Here is a 20,421-nt window from a genome sequence, read left to right as displayed (position 1 = left end):
AGGTTCATATTAATTATTTAAAACATAAACACATTAAGTAATTTAAAGTAAATACATAGAGTTAAAAAATATAAAAAATGACTTCACAATTCAAATGATATTAATGACAATTATTTGAGCATGTATTTATGTACATTTTGAATGTGATGTAGAAAATTCAGAGTTATTTAAAATTTATATTATTTAAAAATTTATCAACAGAATAATATGTTTCTTCAAAAAACATTGTTTAATTATAATTTAATTTAATCGTGGGAAGAATTGTTAAATGATTCTGTAATTTACTAAAAATAATAATAGATGCATAATAAGGCCCTTTTCGTGAACCTTTGTTACATAAAACCACTTCTATTGTCTTATTATAGATTTCATACTTTATTACTATTTTCACTTTTCCACAAATAAGAAATAAAAAATTTTACTGAATCTCTCCCACTTGAACCCAGAAGAAGTAGAACAAAATTTACGTTATGTTTTTGAGACAAAATAAAAATTTGGTGGCATTTATTTTATTATTTGGATACTAAATTAAGTTTAAGTAACATTAAGAATATGTTATACTAGTATTAGTCCAAATTTTTATTGATGAATAAAATGCTGACTTATTTATCAGACACTGATTTTTATAGTTTTTTATTATGATTAACAGAAATGAAAAGAATGAATTTTGATATATGTTCATTAAGTGTAGTAATAACAACTGCAAATAAATTTAACAGGTAAAGTTTAAATAGAGACACATAAAGCGTTGTAAACATACAACTTATGATAGAGTAGTAATCCAAAACGAAACGTCATGATTGCTATTATCTCTAATGTATAACAAAATAAATTATTTAATATTTAATGTAAGTATGTCAATATCTACATTTAATAAAATTATGTGTAAATTATGAAAACAAAAGTAAATAACCTGATTACTGTATTTGTGATAAGTGCTTCAGGAGTAGCTTTTCAGAGTTTTTATTCAGCTCCTTCAGCAGTGTTATTTTTCTGTACATATTATGTTCTGTTGTGGTGAATTTGTTGTTAATGGTACCTATCGTGAGGTAATCTGGAAACTCTATCACTATGATATTTTTTTTATATAAGAAGAGTCAAAGAAATTTACCTCTAACATGCAACACTACTACCAAAATATATTGATCAATAAAAATAAGTACATGTTATGGTATGACACACAAATCATTGAATACACAAACAATTAGGCAAATTAAAATAAATTCAGTAGAAAAATCTGTATACTGATCAGAACTTAATAATACTTTATATAGATCACATCGATATAACATAAATTATGAATATAAACACAGATTATAATTAAAAACTAGATTTGTTTAAAGTTTAATTACTAGAAATGTGTTTAATTCAGAAGCTGTTGTTGAAAATTATTTTGAGGCTATATTTATGTATATATTGAACGGGATGCAAATTTATATGCGTTTTTTTAAATCCATGATCAGAGAAATGTTGTTTCCATAAAAGAAAAATTTTTAATTGTATTTTAAATAAATTTCTTGGGAAAATTTTTCAGATTGTTCGTTAATTTATGAAAACAGTATAGGAAGCATAATTAGGCCTTTTCTTGTGAGCCGAATTTTGAGTAACTCAAAAACAGTTCTGTTGTATAACATGATTGAGATGGATATTGTTATTTTTTAAGAATAAGTGATTTTTTTTTGCAAAGACTGTACATTCATAAATATAAACACAGTGTTAACATTATTCATTTTCTAAATATCAGTTTGTCCTTTTGAGTGCCAGATAATGATGTGACTGTCCATTTTTTGTCTTGAAAACTTTATCTGACGTTTTGAGGGAACCAAAAGAGATGGCATTATACTTTATTTAGAGTGTTCAAAAAGTGGTGCAACCTTAGGGGAAAATGAAAAAGTTACAATAGTGTTAAAAGTGCTCTCCATTATGTAATTCATGTAATTGAATACGATGTTGCATGCTCTTAAACACATGTTGTAAAATTTGTTACAACATGTGTTTAAATAAAACAAGTTAACTAATTGTTTTCGTTTAAATACATTTACATATTTCAATATATTGTATAATCGATACATATGTACATAATAACAATAAAACATTTTACACAAATTGTTTTTTGATTAATTTTTCAGCCACAATTGATTTTTGTGCATGCAACTCTGAAATTAAAGGGAACTTTGATTGCAAGAGTTTAAAAATAATGCTGTGTTTGAAGTAATTATCATTAATAGTTGATTGATATTGTTAATATATTTTTTTTTTCTTGCCGATAAAGCAGTCCAATTTAGCATTTGTGTACTGGCAGATGAATTTTTAAACTGGAGATTAGTGAGAAATTTGAAAATCACGTTTTACATTTAATTAAACTAGAAGAGGTTCATTATACAGAGACAAAATTAAAAAATATTTTTAAATAATAATAATTACTACCATATTAAAAATTTGAACTATTTGAAACAAAAAAAATAAAATGTTTTCAGCTTGTAGTGCTATGTATACCTAATGTATAGTCTACGGCTCTGTTGTGGAAATAGCATAAAAAATATATCATCTATTGGAAATAGTGGTTTATGGAACCAACACTGATTGGATCCAGTTTATTTTATAGATATTAATGAAATAAACTGTCATAATTTTCATAACATATTTTTGTTTTTTTTTTGTTTGAAAATATAGAATTTAAGGTGTTTCTCAGTGCAGAAGAGTTACCATAATTAATTACATTAATATAATGCGGTTTTTTTTTTATTTCTGTCCAATTAAAAGTGTACTACTATGTCCAATTTAATTTGTACTACTATGTTACTTAATTTTAGTTATGAAAAATATTAACTTTTTTTTTGTATTTTCAGACGGTATGACGACTCCGTCGTCACCTGTTGGAGCTGCAGGAGATAAGGAAAAGCAACAACAGCCACAAACAGAAAAGACATCTTCAGATCCGATTTCACAGTCGATTGGAAACTTTGGAAGATGGCAGTTTCTTTTAACATTTCTTTTATCTCTTGTCAATTTTCCATGTACATTTCACATTTTTTCACCCACATTTGAAGGTGCCAGTAGAGATTTTTGGTGTGCTAGACCTGAAGGTTTTCGAGATTTACCTGTTGATTTGTGGAAAAATCTAAGTGGAATCTTTAGTGTTGTTTCTGTAAGTTAAATCATTTTTTTTTGGCAACTTGTTATTGCCCCTTTCATTTATAATTCTTGATCTTTATAAAAATTTTTCATAATTTATAATTTTTTTGATAAATATTTGAAAAATTGACATTCTTAAAGAGGATTTTGACCAAAAATGTAAATTTATTGGTTGTGTGAGTACTATTATCACCTAATATGGATTGCGATTTAATTTATTATAATGTTTTGCAAGGGAAAATCATGATGATCTGAGGTCCAGATCAAAGGAGAATTTAATGGTTGGAAATTTAAGCTATTGGTTTTCTGAGCTGTCAGCTCAATTTCAATCGATTGTATTGTAGTCATGTGTTTTGGTCAAGTTATAATTGCCCCATATCATTCAATAATGAATATAAGTTTGAAAAAGAAAAATGTCTTAGAATGGCTTTCTGGAATAATTCCATGCAAGGATACAAAAAAAGAGTTAATTTTTATCTTAGATAATTCAAATCCAGTTAAAAGTAATTAAATTTTTAATTAGATTTGAACAAGAGTCGTGCAGAATTTTAGAATGGCTGTAGTACTCTTGACTGGCATTGATGCTAACTGTTCACCTCACTGATTGTGATATCGCTGGATTTAATTACATTTACTTTACATCTATTTAATTCCCATATAACTATTACTTTGGGAATTCAGTCTGTAGCATTGTTTTATGTATGAAAGCTTTGTTTATAATTAAATATTAATTTACAAAAAATTTGCACATTAATATTTGGGTATATCATCTGAATCTCTTATAAAAAAATTAATTTACTAATAAAATCACCGAAATAAGACAACATTTTTTACTTCAAATTGGAAGTAATTTACAAACAATTACTTTTAGTTTAAATAAGTGAATAAAGAATTTTTGGAATTAACTAATAAACCAAACTAGTAGTTGAATAAACAGTAAATCTTACTCGTTTTGTGTTGAATTTAATATACTGAAATTGAATTAATAAAAATAGTAAAAATGAAAATAAAATGTTAAATTAAATTGTCAGCTGTATTTGATTGTGGAAAATTTATACATTGCCAAAAATGGATGTGTTCATAGGTATTCAATAATTAACCCTCAAAAAATGAAAATTTTAGATTATTTATTTTATTGTTTTCTGTAGAATTTTGAATGTTTACAATAGTGATTTGATTCAAATAATCTTATTAAGAAAAAAAATGTGTAATAAAATCCTTTTAAAAAATTTCTTCGTTTACAGTATTTGTGTTATGCAAAAAATAACTTAACCAGTATTTAACCATTGTCTTTTTTAAAACCTTTTTAGATCTTGTTTTGCAAAATTTGTTTATCTCGTTGACTGCATTTAACTGCAGAATAACAATGTAGTTAGTGAAATTCAAAAAGAAGCAATAAATTGAATGAAAATATTTTACTTGTGTTGTTAAAAAGAGTGAAATTTATCCATAAATTATTATCAAATTAATATTATTTTCTTTACAATATTTTACAAAATAGTCTTAGCTTTTATAAATATTACTCTATTATGTTTTTAGTAGAAATAAAAATATGCCATTTTTTTTACTTTATTCAAACCAAAAGAATTATTTTACTATTATGCGGTTAGTTAAAAGAAATATTTTAATATTGGTTAGTTTCAATTTTATTGGTTTAACTAAATGTATTTTGTTTTTGTATACATTTTTATAATTTTCCATTTAAAAGATTTTTAACTTATGAAAATTTCAAGATTATTATAACTCAAACATAATGAACAAATATTACAGTTTGTTTTGAAAATTATTTCTAAGCATTTAATAATAGATGAAAAAAAAATATTAATTTTTTTTGTTATAAGTTTAATTTTTTATATTATACATATTTTAATATGCATTTTTATTCATTTTGAAATAAAAATATCATATTATAACATGTTTTTATCAGTAAGTTGTGTTTAACTCATTTTATTAAACTGATACCTCCTTATTATGTTTCTATAGCCTGTAATGTTTTTTTAAAGCAGTTAACCAATTTTTTTTTAAAAATTGCAATGTTTTCAATTTTGATGATACTACTAACATAAAATAAACTAAATTTATTTAAATTATTAACTTATAACTTATTGTAGATAGGGAATCTTGGAGAGCTGCATCAAACCAGTCAAATGACTGAAGACAAAAAAAAAAAATAACTTATTGTTAATTTCCTTTAACATTTGATTGTGTAAAGTAATTATAAACATTAAATGCAATTTTCTTGAAAGTATGGAATGATGGTTTACTCCTTGTTGCGTATCTATTTCCAAATAATAAATAATGCATATGTGCATATGTAATGCAGTGTTGACTTCATAGTTTTCAATAATTCTTTCTACTATAACTCTTATATCTCTTTAAACTCTGAATTGATTATTCTTAAAAGCTGCACTGGTAATATGTTGCTAGGTGCTTCAAGTAATTTTAACAACTGGAAAATTCATATAATTTTTACCATATTGGCTGAGAGGATTCTGCAATAAATATCAGATGTTTTACTTTCTGAAATCAGAGGAATTTTCTAACTGAAGTTGCTCTTTAAAAGTCCCTTTTCAGCAGAAATTGCCCAATGGTCGATGATAGTTATGTGGTTGTCAATTAGCTATTTTAAATTTAAAATATGGATACCAAATCGTGATTTTAGAGTATCACAGTTCTTTTTGGAATATATTCTTAATTATAGGTGTTTGTTACTTTACTTGTTTTATTACAAAATAAATATTATGTATTTCATCGGTGTAAAAGGTAATAAACAAACGACTAGTAATATTAAAAATTGAAGCAATCAATTATAAAAATTTTATAGTGACTGATTTACAAATAAATCAGACTATCAATTTGCGAAAATAAATTTTTGTCATTACTTAATTTTTTAGGTATTTAAATACCTAAGGGTTGAAGAAAAGTAGAAAATATTGAAAATTTTGAAAATGTTGTATTGTAGTCTATGTTGGTTTAATTTAATGGATGTGCTAAAAATAATGACTTATGACACAAATTCATTTAATTTTTATTTGCAGGATGGAAAAGTAAAGTATGATCCATGCACAATCAAGGATATGCCATTACCTATCCACAATTATACTGATGTCTCTGTTACATTCAGCAATGAATCAGTACCTAGAAAAAAATGTCTGCACTGGGAGTATGACAGTTCAGGATTTGGAGAAACTATAATCAGTGAGGTATATTTTATTTTTTACTATTACATATGTAATGTATTATTATTATTATTTTTTTTTTTGCTTGATAAATTAATTCACCAGAGAAGCTTTGAAAGCTTGTAAATGGGAATATTGAAATGAGATTTTGTAGCGTATGAAAAATGCTATGCCTGACTGAGATTTGAATCTTGGATCTCTGGATGAAAGGCCGACATGCTACCATTCCACCATGGAGAGCAGCCTATGTTGAATCATATCATTCATTTCTTAATTAATAATCAAACTAAATAAGATTTTAAATTTTCATTAAAAGATACACCATTGTAGATGAATTTATACACCATATTGTAACCATTATAAATTCTGACCAAAATAGTCTTATAGGGCTTAATTAATTTGGTTACTTTGTTTGTACTGTATACTTTTTATTTTGTAAATTTTGTATTACCCTGACAGACGATTTTAAAAATGCCAGATTAAATGGATTTATTCTGAGAAGACTGATTGTGGATAATTATGGCATAAGTAGATAAGAATAAACTATTTTTTGATGATTTAATCCTTATCGCACATTCTTGCTAAAAATAAAATTTATCATAGTATGACATCATGCTCGCAATGGGAACAAACTTTTCCCACAGAAAGCGTTACGTTAGTGTGCGTACATGTATTCATATAGTTGAATAATTCTCAGGAATGGTGGTGAGGGTTAGACTGAGAGACCATCGATAAGCCGCAGTTTGTGTTGGGATTTGTCGGTGTGAGCTTGAGTAACCCACTGGCTTGGTCTAGTGGTGAACGCGTCTTCCCAAATCAGCTGATTTGGAAGTCGAGTGTTCCAGCGTTCAAGTCCTAGTAAAGTCAGTTATTTTTACATGGATTTGAATACTAGATTGTGGATGCCGGTGTTCTTTGGTGGTCGGGTTTCAATTAACCGCACATCTCAGGAATGGTCGAACTGAGACTGTACAAGACTACACTTCATTTACATTCAAACATATCATCCTCATTCATCTTCTGAAGTATTATCTGAAAGGTAATTACCAAAGGCTAAACAGGAAAAAGAAAGGTGTGAGCTTGAGTGCAGTGACTTTGTTCAGAAAACTGTTCAAGAGGTTTGCAATTTATGTTTTATTCTAGATACAGGTATGAGAACCTATTATTAAAGGCCCCTCTGCAAAAATACTTCAATGGATCCATTACAATATTACTAATTTTCAACTATTTAATAAAGAACTATTAAAAGTGTAACTTGTTGTAATGATAAATTATATGCAAAATTATAACTAGAATTAATTTCGGATTGGCCAATTCCGTATTAGTATAAATATTAATAAGATGATTTGCGAAGTTCTGATATGTTCAAGTAGATTAATGTGGGTGTTCTAAGTCAAATGTATTATTATTTTTTATTTTATATATATATATATATATATATATATATATATATATATATATATATATATTTGTGTTTGTGTTTCATAATGAATAAGTAATGTACAATTATTCATTGCTGTTAGTAACATTTTTTGATGTGTTGAGTTACTGTAACTGGTTTTATGTAAAACTAGAGAGAGCAATCTTAGGATATAAACTTACCAAACAGCAGTCTTAGTACATTGCTTTGCAAATCCCAACATTAGTAAGTTCATTTTTTTTTTAAACAAATTCTTTAAAATAAAATTTTTTTTTTTTGTAAAAAAATTTAATTTGATGAAGTATAGAAGCTTACAAAATGGCGCCCGAACAGGGACCTGAAGCTTACAATATATGAATTGATAATAAATAATTTATTAATTTGTAATTTTAAATTATATTGTGTTTAAATGTGTTTTTATGAATAAGTTTTATATATTTTTCAAGTACCATAAACATAATGGTTGTAGGCAACCTAAGATTAATCACAAGCTACTTTTGAAAATTACTTAATTTTAAAATATAACAAGAACATAGGGCAGGCTTACTAGAGAGAGTGGAAAATGAAGTGGTTTTCTGTTGCATTTTTTATTGAGCCAAAGCCAGATATACTGCTGCATATTGATATAACGATTCTGGTGAAATGCAGGTTTTTTCAAAACCATATTTTATTATTCTGTTCATTTAATGAAAATTAACTGCCCTTAGTAGAAGTTATACACATGTTGAATGAAGATCTAGTACAGTGAATTTGAAAAGTAACTATACACTTACATTAACACTATTATATGCTGAGGGATTGTATTCTGTACACTGCAAGTAATGTTTTCTGGAGCGGTTTGGTAATCCTGCATTGTGTTCAGTTTTCTTCTGCATTCCAGCAAACTGGTGTCCTTGAAAACAGATGTATCTGGTTCTTTGTTGTTCATTGTGTATTCATTGCCTTTGAACAATTGAGACCATGTATCTTTCTATGTGCGCTCAGAATGGTGTAAACTTTAGAACAGCAGATATTTCTTGTTGAATACATCTTCCTTGAGCATAGTGAGTACACACAACTGTGAAAGACCAGTTTCCTGTTAGAATATACGATTTATACGTACCATACAATTTACAGTACCTGAAATATACAATATAGTATAAGATTTCATATAATCTCTAGATTAGATCTTAAGCATACATTACTGTTTGTCCATTACTGTACTATGCATTTATTTTGTCTGTTGTATATTCATTATTTTTATGTGAGAAAACTTATTTAACCTGTCTCTCTCACACATTGAACTTTCACTGTTTATACTGATTTTTTTTTTTTTGTAACTTATAATAAATTAGGAAAGTAGAATATTTTATTGACGAAATCAATCATTAATGCTGTGCAGCTTATTACTAATCTTTTTCACATTTTAAGAAATTTGCTATGTTTTTGTAAATGATGATTTGCAACAGAAATTATTAAATATTTATTAAAAAACTTTTGCAAATCAAATTTTATAAATAACTTGTTCAAAATGTTTTCACTCTTTTTTATAACTCCTGAGTCACTGGAAATGATTTTAAAACATTTTGATGAAAATTATTAACAAAAATAGCATTTATAAAATTTGATTTTGTTTTTTTTTTTTAAATGCCACAGTTTTATGTCATTTTTAAATAATAATGGGTGTTAGTTGATAAAGATATAAAAAAAGTTAACACAATATTTGTGGTGAAAAATTTATGTGGAAAGCTTATGGTGGTATGTGGTAGTATTTAAATTACTTTGTTTACTATGATTTATGTTTTATCAGTGGGACCTAGTTTGTGAAAATCAACAGTTAAACAACCTTGCTGAAATGATGTTTCTTCTTGGTGTTGCAGTAGGAGGTCTTGCATCTGGATTCTTTTCTGACAGGTAGAATTATTATCATTTTTTAAAGTAAATTTATTCTGTCTAACAATTTAGTCAACAATTTAAAGAATTATGAAGGTGCTATTTAATTTAAAGAACAGAATTACTGTTTTGTACACATCATTACTTCTTACTTTTTTTTCATTAATTATAATTATTTCTAATATTATTTTAATAAACTGATCATTACAATAATTTATTTATTTCAGATTAGGAAGGAAGAAGACATTAATGGTATCTCTCCTACTACAGATAGTTCTTGGTTTAGGAATTGCATTTGCTCCATTACTTAGTGTATATCTAGTCTTAAGAGCTCTTCTTGGATTTGTATGTGTAAGCGTTGTCTTCTCAGGATTTGTTCTTTGTAAGTTTTGGTTTTATCATATTAAATTTTTATGTAATAGTTATTTTTTTACCACAAATGTAATGCAAAAAACGTGTTATCCAAGTGTTTTTAACATATTATTAATATTATATGTTGGTGAGATTCTGGTGGAATCCTTTTTTTACTATCTTGTGTTTATCTTATCAACCAAAATTTTCTTTATTGTTTGTAATTTCATTGAGTACATTCAGTTAAGGAAAAAATGTACTAAAAACAAACATTTTTAAGTTTACATTTTGATATCTATGTTTAGCACATAATGGGCTTCAAAATTTCTAGAAATAGATGAATGGAAATAAATAGGTATTGGTTTTTTAACGGCTATTGTCTTAAAACACAGTACATCTATAAAAAAATAAAAAAAATAGCAATTGCTATGTTTAGTGTTAAGATAGGGAACAGTAAACTATTTTGAAGGTGAAAGTTGCAAAAAGCTACTACTCAGTCAAAAAATTAATTCTACAACTCAGAAATGAGTTTTAAAAAATAGAAGATTTAGTAAACTGATTACATGACATTATAATATTACCTGTGTTTATGGATATTTGTTTGTCTTGCTGAATTAAAAGTTTAGATTATAAACAATATAATAAAGATTGACATTTTTTTTTACAATGCTATTATCCTTGCATATAGATGTAGTAGGTTCAATTTTTTTTTATTACTTTTACCTTCAAAACAGTTAACTGTTGAAAATTTTAACACTGAATGCAGCAATCCTCAGCTTTTCTTGTACTTGTAGTGTGCTTCAAGATAATAGCTGTTGAAATTAAACATTTAATTTTATAATAGCTGTATTTCTGGGAGTTCTGAAGCACATTTTTAGATCTCACAGCAAATTCTTTGTTTTTGTTGAATACAATTTTTTCTGTATACAAGGTCTGTAAGTACAGTAACGAGACTATTTTTTTTTGGCAGTTAAAGTGGCAACACTGTAAAGTTACTAGTAAACATATGATTATGAACAGATGATTTATATTAGGTGTTAATATTTTTAGTCTATTGTTACATGAGACATTAATAAACTTTTCGTGAAATGAATTTTTGTTGTGCATTACAAAAATGAGTGATACTAATTATGAGCAACATTGTGCAATCAAGTTTTGTGTTAAGCTCATTCAGAATGCTACTGTAACTTTTTCAAAATTGAAAAGGGTTTATGGAGATGACGCTCTGTCATGAGCCCAAGATTTTAGATGGCTTAAAGCATTTTCAGATGGCTGGGAATCAGTTGCGAACATCCACGCTCTGGAAGACCGTTAATGTCAAAAAGTGACCACAATGTTGAGCGAATCAGAGGTGTGATATGGTATGGCAATTAACTGTCAGAATTATACAGAGCAATTGAATTTTAACCATACCACAGTCAATAAAATTTTGACAAACGAATTGGACACGAAAAAAGTTTGTGCGAAATTGGTGTCAAAATACCTCACCATTGAACAGAAAAACAACAGGGTGGAAATATGCCGTGATCTTCTAGGGCAAATTGAAACTGATCCTGATTCTCTAAAAAATGTTATTACTGGTGATTAATCTTGGATATTTGAGTATGACCACTTATTCACCTGACATGAGTCCCTGTGCCTTTTTCCTGTTACCGACTTTAAGAAAAACACCTCATAATTTTGAAACAGTAGAAAGTATAAAAAAAAACTGACCCTCTGAAGGATATTCTGGTTTCTGAGTCCCAACACTGCTATGAAGAGTGCGAAAACATTTGAAGCGTTGCCTGGCTTCCTATGGGAACTATTTCGAAAGTGATGGAGTCCATGTATAATTGGATTGTAAATAAAAGGTTTTTCTGAACCAGGCTTGTTACTTTATTTACAGACATCGTATACCTGAATTTTTTGCATATGACAATATTTTGAAAATTATAATGTAACAAGTATTGATTGAAAAAAATAATTTAAATTTCATTTATAGAATTGTTTTTGTATTTGTATTACAGATTTTTTTCCCGTCAAAATATGTGATTTTTTTTTGAGTTGTTTTTTCCTAGGAGAAAAATGCTTTTGTGTTATCATCCAGTTGTGATGAATGGATAAATAAACATATTGCATTAATTTAGTAACAGGGAAAATGGTAACAATTCAGAGTTTCTGAACATTAATAAAGATGATAATCATACAAACAATTGTAAATTAGGTTTTACTTTTGAACAGATTTCAAGTTTATTACTAAAAAAAAAAGTATGTGCTTGTAATAATAATAAACCAAAAATTTTACAACTGAATCCCATTTGTAAATAAAAAAAAAAAAATTTTTGTGCAAAGGCTGGTGGTCTTATTAATATGCCACCATAGAACTCTCCTCTAATCATAAATTATATTCTTTGTTTTTATAAACTCAAATATTCTGAATATTAGATAAGTAACCATGAAAATATGTTTAGTAAAATATATGTCTTACCTATTTTCTAACAATAAAGTTTCATTTTGGTTCTAAAAGCAAGTTGTTTCTGCATTCGAGGTCTATTCAAAAAGGGGATCCAAACATCTTTTTTTTCCAATAAATATTTGAGTGTGAGTAGTAAAATTTGGTAGAGCTCGCACCAGTTCTTGTGAAAGATGCATGTTTTTTTTTTTTTATAATGTCCCTGCGGCAAATAAGTCATCATCACTGTATGCGTTATTGTAACAGATGATTGTCGCATTTTTATTTTCTAGACATAGATCTGGTTTAATAAAAATTTTTTTTTTCAGGTATGGAATTAGTTGGTGGAAAATGGTTGACAATATCTGGTGTGTCGTATTTATTTCCATTACCGATTGCATATATTGTAATATCAGGAATTGCATATTACATTAAAGATTGGAGGAATTTACAAATAGCAATAACAGTTCCAGCTGTTCCTTTTCTTGCACTTTGGTGGTATGTAAACTTTATCAGTTTATATTTTTACAAAATTATTTACGCTTTTTAATGATTAACCCACCAAATTTACATTTTGTGGATTACGTTGGATTACTTAAAATTGCTTTGCAATTTTCTTTTTTGACAGAACTACATGATCATAAATTCTATTCATATTCATTTTATGTTGTTTTATCTTTTATTTTACTTTTTTTTTTTAAATAAAATTAGTTCATGGAGTATGTATTACTTGCATTACATTAATTATTACAATATAAGAAATGATTTAAATAGTATGGAATATAAGAAGATTTTTATTCTTGTGTAGGAAACTGATGATTATAAAGTAGTAGATATTGAAAAGATCAAAAAATATATGTTTTGTTGTATATAAGGAGTGGCTGAAATGTAATGAACACTGGAATGTAGCAGGAGAACAATATTTCACACAAAGTGATAAGTGCTACTTTTTGACGGTGAACGGTCTCAGGTCAACCGTTCCTGAGATGTGTTGTTAATTGGAACCCAACCACTAAAGGACACTGGTATCCACAATATAGCATTCAAATCTGTGTAAAACTAACTGTCTTTACTAGGATTTGAACCTTGGAACTCTCGACTTTGAAATCAGCTGATTTGCGATGACAAGTTCACCACTAAACCAACCTGGTGGGTTATTGAGTTTTGGATAGCAAACAATTTCCCCTAGATATAAGTTCCCCTGGTGAAATGAGATGATACTGAAATTTTTAAGGCGTTATTTAAGGGGTAAACTTGATGGTTTCTTATTTTTTGCCCTACTACTTAATTTCAAAATTGATTGACCCACACCCTCTCATTTTTTTGTTAGGGGCTCAAGTACACTTGCTGTGTTAAAAACAATATGCAGTGATTGAATTTTAAAACCAGAAATAGTATATGCTAATGATATTAATTGCTGACTAAAAGCTCTGATGAAATTTGATCAAAGTAAATTTAAAACTGTGTGCAATACATACATGTTAAATAAAACACCTAAGGAGGTGTGTGTGTGTGTGTGTGTGTGTGTGTGTGTGTGTGTGTGTGTGTGTGTGTGTGTGTGTGTGTGTGTGTGTGTGTGTGTGTGTGTGTGTGTGTGTGTGTGTGTGTGTGTGTGTGTGTGTGTGTGTGTGTGTATGTATGTGTGTGTGTGTTTTCACAACCTGTAGAGCCACAGATGATTCTACAAACTGATTATGGTCGACCAAATACATTGCATGCAACTTCCAAGGCTCTTGTGAAGTTGAAATTTGAACCTATCCACTCCCTCTATACTCACCAGATTTGACACATTGAGATTTTCAGTTTTTTTGCAATTAAGAAGGATATTAAGAGTATCTATTTCACCAGAGATGTTGAACTGAGAATGCAGTGCGAACATGGATCAAGGAATGACTGTCAACATTCTTCATTGTTGGAATGAGATAACTGGTTCACCATGGGGAGAAATCCGTAATTTAAATGGCGATTATGGGAGAAAATAAATGCAAGTCTTTGTAGCAAATAGAATGTAATTTTACGCCACATTTGTTTCATCTGATTTTTCACTCTTTTCCTCTGCAAATTTTGAGCAACTGTATGCAATAATTTTTGGTTAACCCTCATAATTTTGGAAATTATTGTGTCTTCCAGTGATGTGATGAATGTGTTTAAATGAATAATGCTAATTAACAGTTTTACTTTTAGTTCTGTTTGATTACAAACACAGTTTTCTGCTTCATTGCAAGAAGCAGGGCTTTCAAAGATAACCTTCTATAAACAGATAAAAGTCAATAAACTTTTAAAAATAATTATTTTTAACAATTAAGAATAAAATAATTGAATTCATTAAAAAGCAAACAGCATATTTATTCATACAAGCATAGCATTTTAGATCATAAAATATTTGATATAAAAATAAAGTTACTTTATTGTCATTTTGTTTTAAGTAAGTTTTTATTTAAAAAAAAAAAAAATTATTTAAGGGATGATACCAAGAAATACTCTGAAAATTTTATTGGCACTTGCCACGCCAAACATCATATATACTTTAGTGTCTGATACTTGAAGTTGCTGCCTTTGAAATAAATAAAATAAATATATTTTTTTTTATTGGAACATAATATACGCAGTACAAGTAGTATATACTCGTTGCAGCGCCGGTAGAGCCCGTCAAACGCTCTGGAGAAATCATTTTGTGGGATCGCCTCCCACTGCTCGATACAAGCCCTTTGGATGGTCGGAATGTCGTCGAAAAAGCGGCCTTTCATCTACAACTTAAGTTTCGGGAACAAAAAATTGTCTGCTGGAGCCAAGTCGGGTGAATAGGGTGGAGTGATAAATGCTTGCTGTATCATAGAATAAGTTTCAACGAAAGATTTTCGAAGTCAAACGCTTATTTTTATGCGCTTCTCTGTTCCATGTCGCAAGCTCACACAAGGTCGCCTGAACACTACATATGCGACCGAACATAACTCGAGACTAGAGTGACTAAATATGATGAAATTTTGTACACATACTTGTCAGACGTTGTACTACACAATTTCTTGGTTGTCTGAGACTTGTATTGAATAAAGAAATTTCGTTGGGGAGCTTTTACTGTGTAGATCACATCAGGATTGGGTAGATATGCTATCCCACACATAAAAAAAGGAACTGCTTGGCTGGATCAAAGAAAACTGTGGTAAAAGTGCAGCGCCATAAAATATGCTGTCAATTATAAAATAAAAAATAGGTGTGATTAAAGACCATATCAATTATTTAAAATTTATACATGTAAAATAATAATAGATAAATATGCAAAACTTATTAAGTATAAAAAAATTAATAAAAACTAAATCACAATTCAGGTGTTGATGAAAATTATTTGAGCACATATATTAATGTTATAACAATGATTTTATTTTACATTTTTGTATTTTGAGATCTTTTTCTATTTTTTAAGGAAGCCCCAAGAGGTGATGGGAATATGTTTTAATAAATATTTAATAATTATGACAAGTTTAGTATTTTATTAAGATCCTTCAAAATAAAACAGTACAGTTGGATTCGTTACAAATGAAATCAGTTACCATTCCAACAAAATTTTTCATCTAATAAAATACATAGGAGTTTCACTGGGTATGTTACACAAATATTATCATTTTAATTACTGAGAATTCTATTCACATTTTATGTCTACCTGAGAAGCACAGTGCAATGGTTTTATCGATATTTAAAGATAAATAGTTGCAATCCATCCAGTGAATATTTTTCAACTGCTAACGTAGAAATTTGAAATCCTTTTAAATAATTATCCTCTGATATTGATGACAGTTGTACCAACTGTGATTTAGGTAAAAATGAATCATTCAACATTTTGTGGTAGATCATTAATAAACAATAAGGAAGGCACTCCGCATACCACACCTTGAAGTCAGGAGCTACATTTTACATGTGCATTCTTATCAAAAGATGAAATTTTAATTACCTGTTTATGTTTGGTAACATCTGACTAACTAATTGTAAGCAGCATCTCTTTCTTATAAGTTTTTGATCAATAATTAAATGAATAATTTACTGAGATTGCAAAAAAATTGAAAACAGATTCTTATTATTATCTACAAAATAACATAAATTAATGAAAATAATGTGTATTAATAAATAAATTGCGGTAGTTAATTTTTCCATCTCATCTATTTATAAATTTTATTTAAAGATTTCTATCATGTGTCTTAATTTATTTTGTTGTCAGGATTTTACCAGAATCTCCAAGGTGGCTGTTAACCATGGGAAGAGTAGAAGAAACATTTGAAGTTTTAGAAGAAGCTGCACGTGTTAATAAAATTACCTTACCGGCAAACACACATAAACTACTAAAACAGGTCAAAATTTTTAATTTATTACTTATAATTAATTTATGTATAGATTTTTTATTTATTTTAAATTGTAAGTTACTAACTGTTTTGACCAGATTAGAGCCCTAATTTCACTTATTTTTATGAAACAATTTTGAAAAACACTTAGAAAGATTTTTTGAAGAACTAAAAAGATTTTTAAAAATTTGTGATCGCAGAATAATAAGATATGCATTTCAAATAATATATCTTATAGTCTATGTTAATAATTATATTTGGAATTTTTTAGTAAACAGGAAATATTGAAGTTCATTTATTCATTTTTTCCTTCTTTTTCTTTGGCTACATTATTCAGTCAAGTATGAATTTCTTGCAAATTAAAATTGTGAAAAATTGAATCATCTAAATGAGGAAATACAGGAGAATTTCTATTTCCTCATTTGAGAAAAAGAAGGGTCTTTTTCATCCGGACATTGCACCTTTTCACTCTTATGCAATTACAAAAGGAAAAATGTTAGAATTATGCTACAAAATACTTTCAAATCTTCCCCTGTTCACCAGTCTTAACAGCTTTTGATGAATTTGCTTGCTGTTAAGAGATGCAAAGTGATGAAGTTATTGCCGAAACATCTGCCTATTTTGTTGTCTCGGCTAAATCATATTATAATGATGGGATAAAACACTTGAGCATCGTTGTTCTTGTGTTTATTTGAAAGAAGATTATATTGAGAAATAAAAAAGATTTTTCCTAAAAAATTCTTTTCTTTATATTTTTACACTTATCAAACAGCTGTAGTAAGTGTATAGCACTAAATTAAAATGTAAAATTAAAAAAAAAAGTAATATTAAATATTTATTAAAAAATATTTCAGTTCATGTCAACATTATAAACTGTCACTCACATTCATATTACTGTGTAAAGTTTTGATTTATATATTAGAATAAAATATATGCCTTTTGAAGAAACTATTTTTATAGTTTTGGCAAACATATTTTAAAGATTATTTTAAAATAAAAAGAAATAAATAAAAGATTTTTTTAAATTCAATTTTTTGTTTATTTTTTACAGAGCATATCAAAAGTTGAATCTACAGAAGCTCCTAAAGTTGGACTTGGTGATTTATTCCGTACCCCTCGTATCAGAAAAATTTCATTAGTTTTATACATTGTATGGTTCTCTGTTTATCTCATCTATTATGGTGTTGTTCTTAACTTATCAAGCCTTGGTGGAAATATTTATATTAACTCAATCATTTCTGGTAAATTAAATTCAATTTCTTAAGTTGTTTGATGTATTAAGATTTTTTTTTGTGGTTATAATTTTAATTTATTTGATTATATGTGCTCAGCCATAAATCTGACTGATGATTATTTGTTGATCAGAACATAATGGAGTTATATTAATTCTGCAGCAGTCAATTTTATCTGGCTAATCAACTTATCACAAACTGATGTATGCACAGCATCAGTGGAACTGTTCGAGCAGAACTCTTTGTCAAGAACATAAATATTATAGCTACGATATAGCACAGCAGCTTATATATAAAAGTGTTATTACCACTGCTGTTAGTGTTTTTCTAGTATTGAATAGGCAAAAACATATGTTACTTATTTACACAGTTTTTAATCCATGTTAATTTTTTATTCTTGTCTAAGAAACTTGCATGAGACAAGTCAATTATAAAAATATCATAGTCATTCCAAAGAATAATAACTGTTTTATGCCTTGCATATTTCAGAATGTAAAGAGTGAAGTTGTCTTCTGTTTATTAATTCACTTAACCAAATATACTATCATATATCAGCATGCAGAGGCATCCTAAATATCAGTGATATTCAGTCCTAAAAGTAAACCACCTTCTCTCTGTTCACCATAGATGCTGGTGTATAAAAAACATGATAATTTTCAGAGAAAGCAACTCTGAATAGAACCAGTTGTACATCAAGTACTTTATATGTTTCAACCTAGAAAAAGACTGAGACAGTTGGTGTAAAGCAACAAATTAATGTATCTCATTCAATAGGAAACAATGCAATAAATGCATTATCTTTGCTCAGTAGGGGAATATCTAATACATCTTTCGCTACTGAAAAATTTTACTTTATATTACCTAATCCAGTTATGTAATATTTTTGTTACCTATGTACAAGAAGCACTATTCAGAGTCGATTTCTCTGAGAGTAATATACATACATAAACAACCAATCCTTGTAGTGTACAGAGAAATGTCACTTGTGGGTTTAATTTCATTGGATTTTGGTGGGCTTAAATTGCTGAAGAGCAGTATTATATTCGGATCAGTGAAAAAGGCAACAGAAACCATTGTATTCCTTTCATTCCATAGATAGCCTGTACGGGTTGTTAATATATTTGGCTTTGTACGTTTCTTAAATTTTGTGTTAAGTTAGATCACCTAATACTTTTAATTTTTCATACTAATAGAGTATTTGTTACAAAATTGTATTATAGTTTAGAAGGATTATTATATCTAGATTGTTGTGCAACTATTATGCTTGAAGTCACAAACATAGTTGTAGATTGGCAGTGAGCTATCACTTTAGGATAGGTGGGATCTTACTCTATCCATCTTAAAGGACATTCAAATCAACCAATTTTTAACGCAGCTCTCCCAAACCCTCATTTACAACGTTTTGAAGACCATCCACATAATACAGTACTAATGGGTGTTCATACCTGATACTTGCTCTACGTTCTTAATTTTGACACACCTTCTATTTTTTCGACCTATCCCTGTTCATATCCTGTGTGGAGACGTAAATTTTTATTATAACTCAACATACAAAAAAATCAACAACTCCTATTGTCTTTCAGCAAATGTTTTACCAACATTTGGTAAATAAGTATCTACAATGCTGAACTGTATGTCATCAATAAGACTTTTAATATCGTTCATCCAAAATACTATTACATCCTTATATGTAGCGATTCCTTAATGTAATGATTTATATTCTAGACATCCTATCGTCACCAAAATTCATAATGCAATTGCCAAGTTGAATCATTGCATTACACAAGTGAGTTTCTGCTGGACTTCTAGCCATATGAGAATTCTGGATAATGAACGTGCGGATTCCACTTCTAAAGACGCATGTAGCCAACCATCTTTCACCACTCGTATTACTTCTACTGATTTTATTAATTCTGTTAAACAAACTCTTTGATGAATGTGACAAAGTGACTGGATTGCTACAGTAGATAACAAACTTTGATACATCAAGGATACTGTGCTATCATGGAGTTCTTCAATCCAGAATAACTATCAAGAGGAGTTTATTATTTGGCATTTGTGAATAGGCCATACCACTCTTGCACATGAACACCTAATGAATCAGACAGATTTATCCGTTTGTGTTCACTGTAATTGCCAAATAATGATACACCACATCTTTGTGGACTGCATGTGTTATGCGGCATTGCATCGTAAATTTAAATGAGGAGCTACCACCTGAGATATTCTAGGAAACAATCTGAGGATGTTATCAAATATCTTGTTCTTTCTTAAAGCCAGACAACTATATATGATTATCTAATACTTATTATTATAAGATTTTTTAGTATTTTATATTGTGATTTAACATTTTATATTTTACCTGTGTTATTGTGTGGTTTGTTAGTTAATTTTATTTTTTAATTAATTTTTTTCTGTTGTCTATATATCATTCTATTTAGCGCATGTATTAAAAATTAGTTTATATATT

At 28.2% G+C, this 20,421-nt stretch overlaps 1 protein-coding gene across 7 annotated transcripts in view; it reads left to right on the top strand.

Annotated features, from left to right (window-relative positions):
• The window catches only part of LOC142327738 (organic cation transporter protein-like), a 458,452-nt gene that overhangs the window by 422,939 nt on the left and 15,092 nt on the right, over positions 1–20,421 (top strand). For all 7 annotated transcript variants that reach the window (XM_075371029.1, XM_075371030.1, XM_075371034.1 and 4 more), the window contains 7 exons: positions 2,850–3,148; positions 6,174–6,338; positions 9,524–9,627; positions 9,834–9,988; positions 12,718–12,886; positions 16,599–16,728; positions 17,771–17,960. In XM_075371029.1, the coding sequence (XP_075227144.1) occupies positions 2,850–3,148; positions 6,174–6,338; positions 9,524–9,627; positions 9,834–9,988; positions 12,718–12,886; positions 16,599–16,728; positions 17,771–17,960 (1,212 nt within the window). The remainder of the gene's footprint in view (positions 1–2,849; positions 3,149–6,173; positions 6,339–9,523; positions 9,628–9,833; positions 9,989–12,717; positions 12,887–16,598; positions 16,729–17,770; positions 17,961–20,421) is intronic.

The sequence above is a fragment of the Lycorma delicatula genome, chromosome 7 (assembly GCF_047948215.1).
Source record: "Lycorma delicatula isolate Av1 chromosome 7, ASM4794821v1, whole genome shotgun sequence".
Lineage (NCBI taxonomy): Eukaryota > Metazoa > Arthropoda > Insecta > Hemiptera > Fulgoridae > Lycorma > Lycorma delicatula.
Note: the sequence above shows the minus strand (reverse complement) of the source record. Positions and strands in the feature narration are given on the sequence as shown.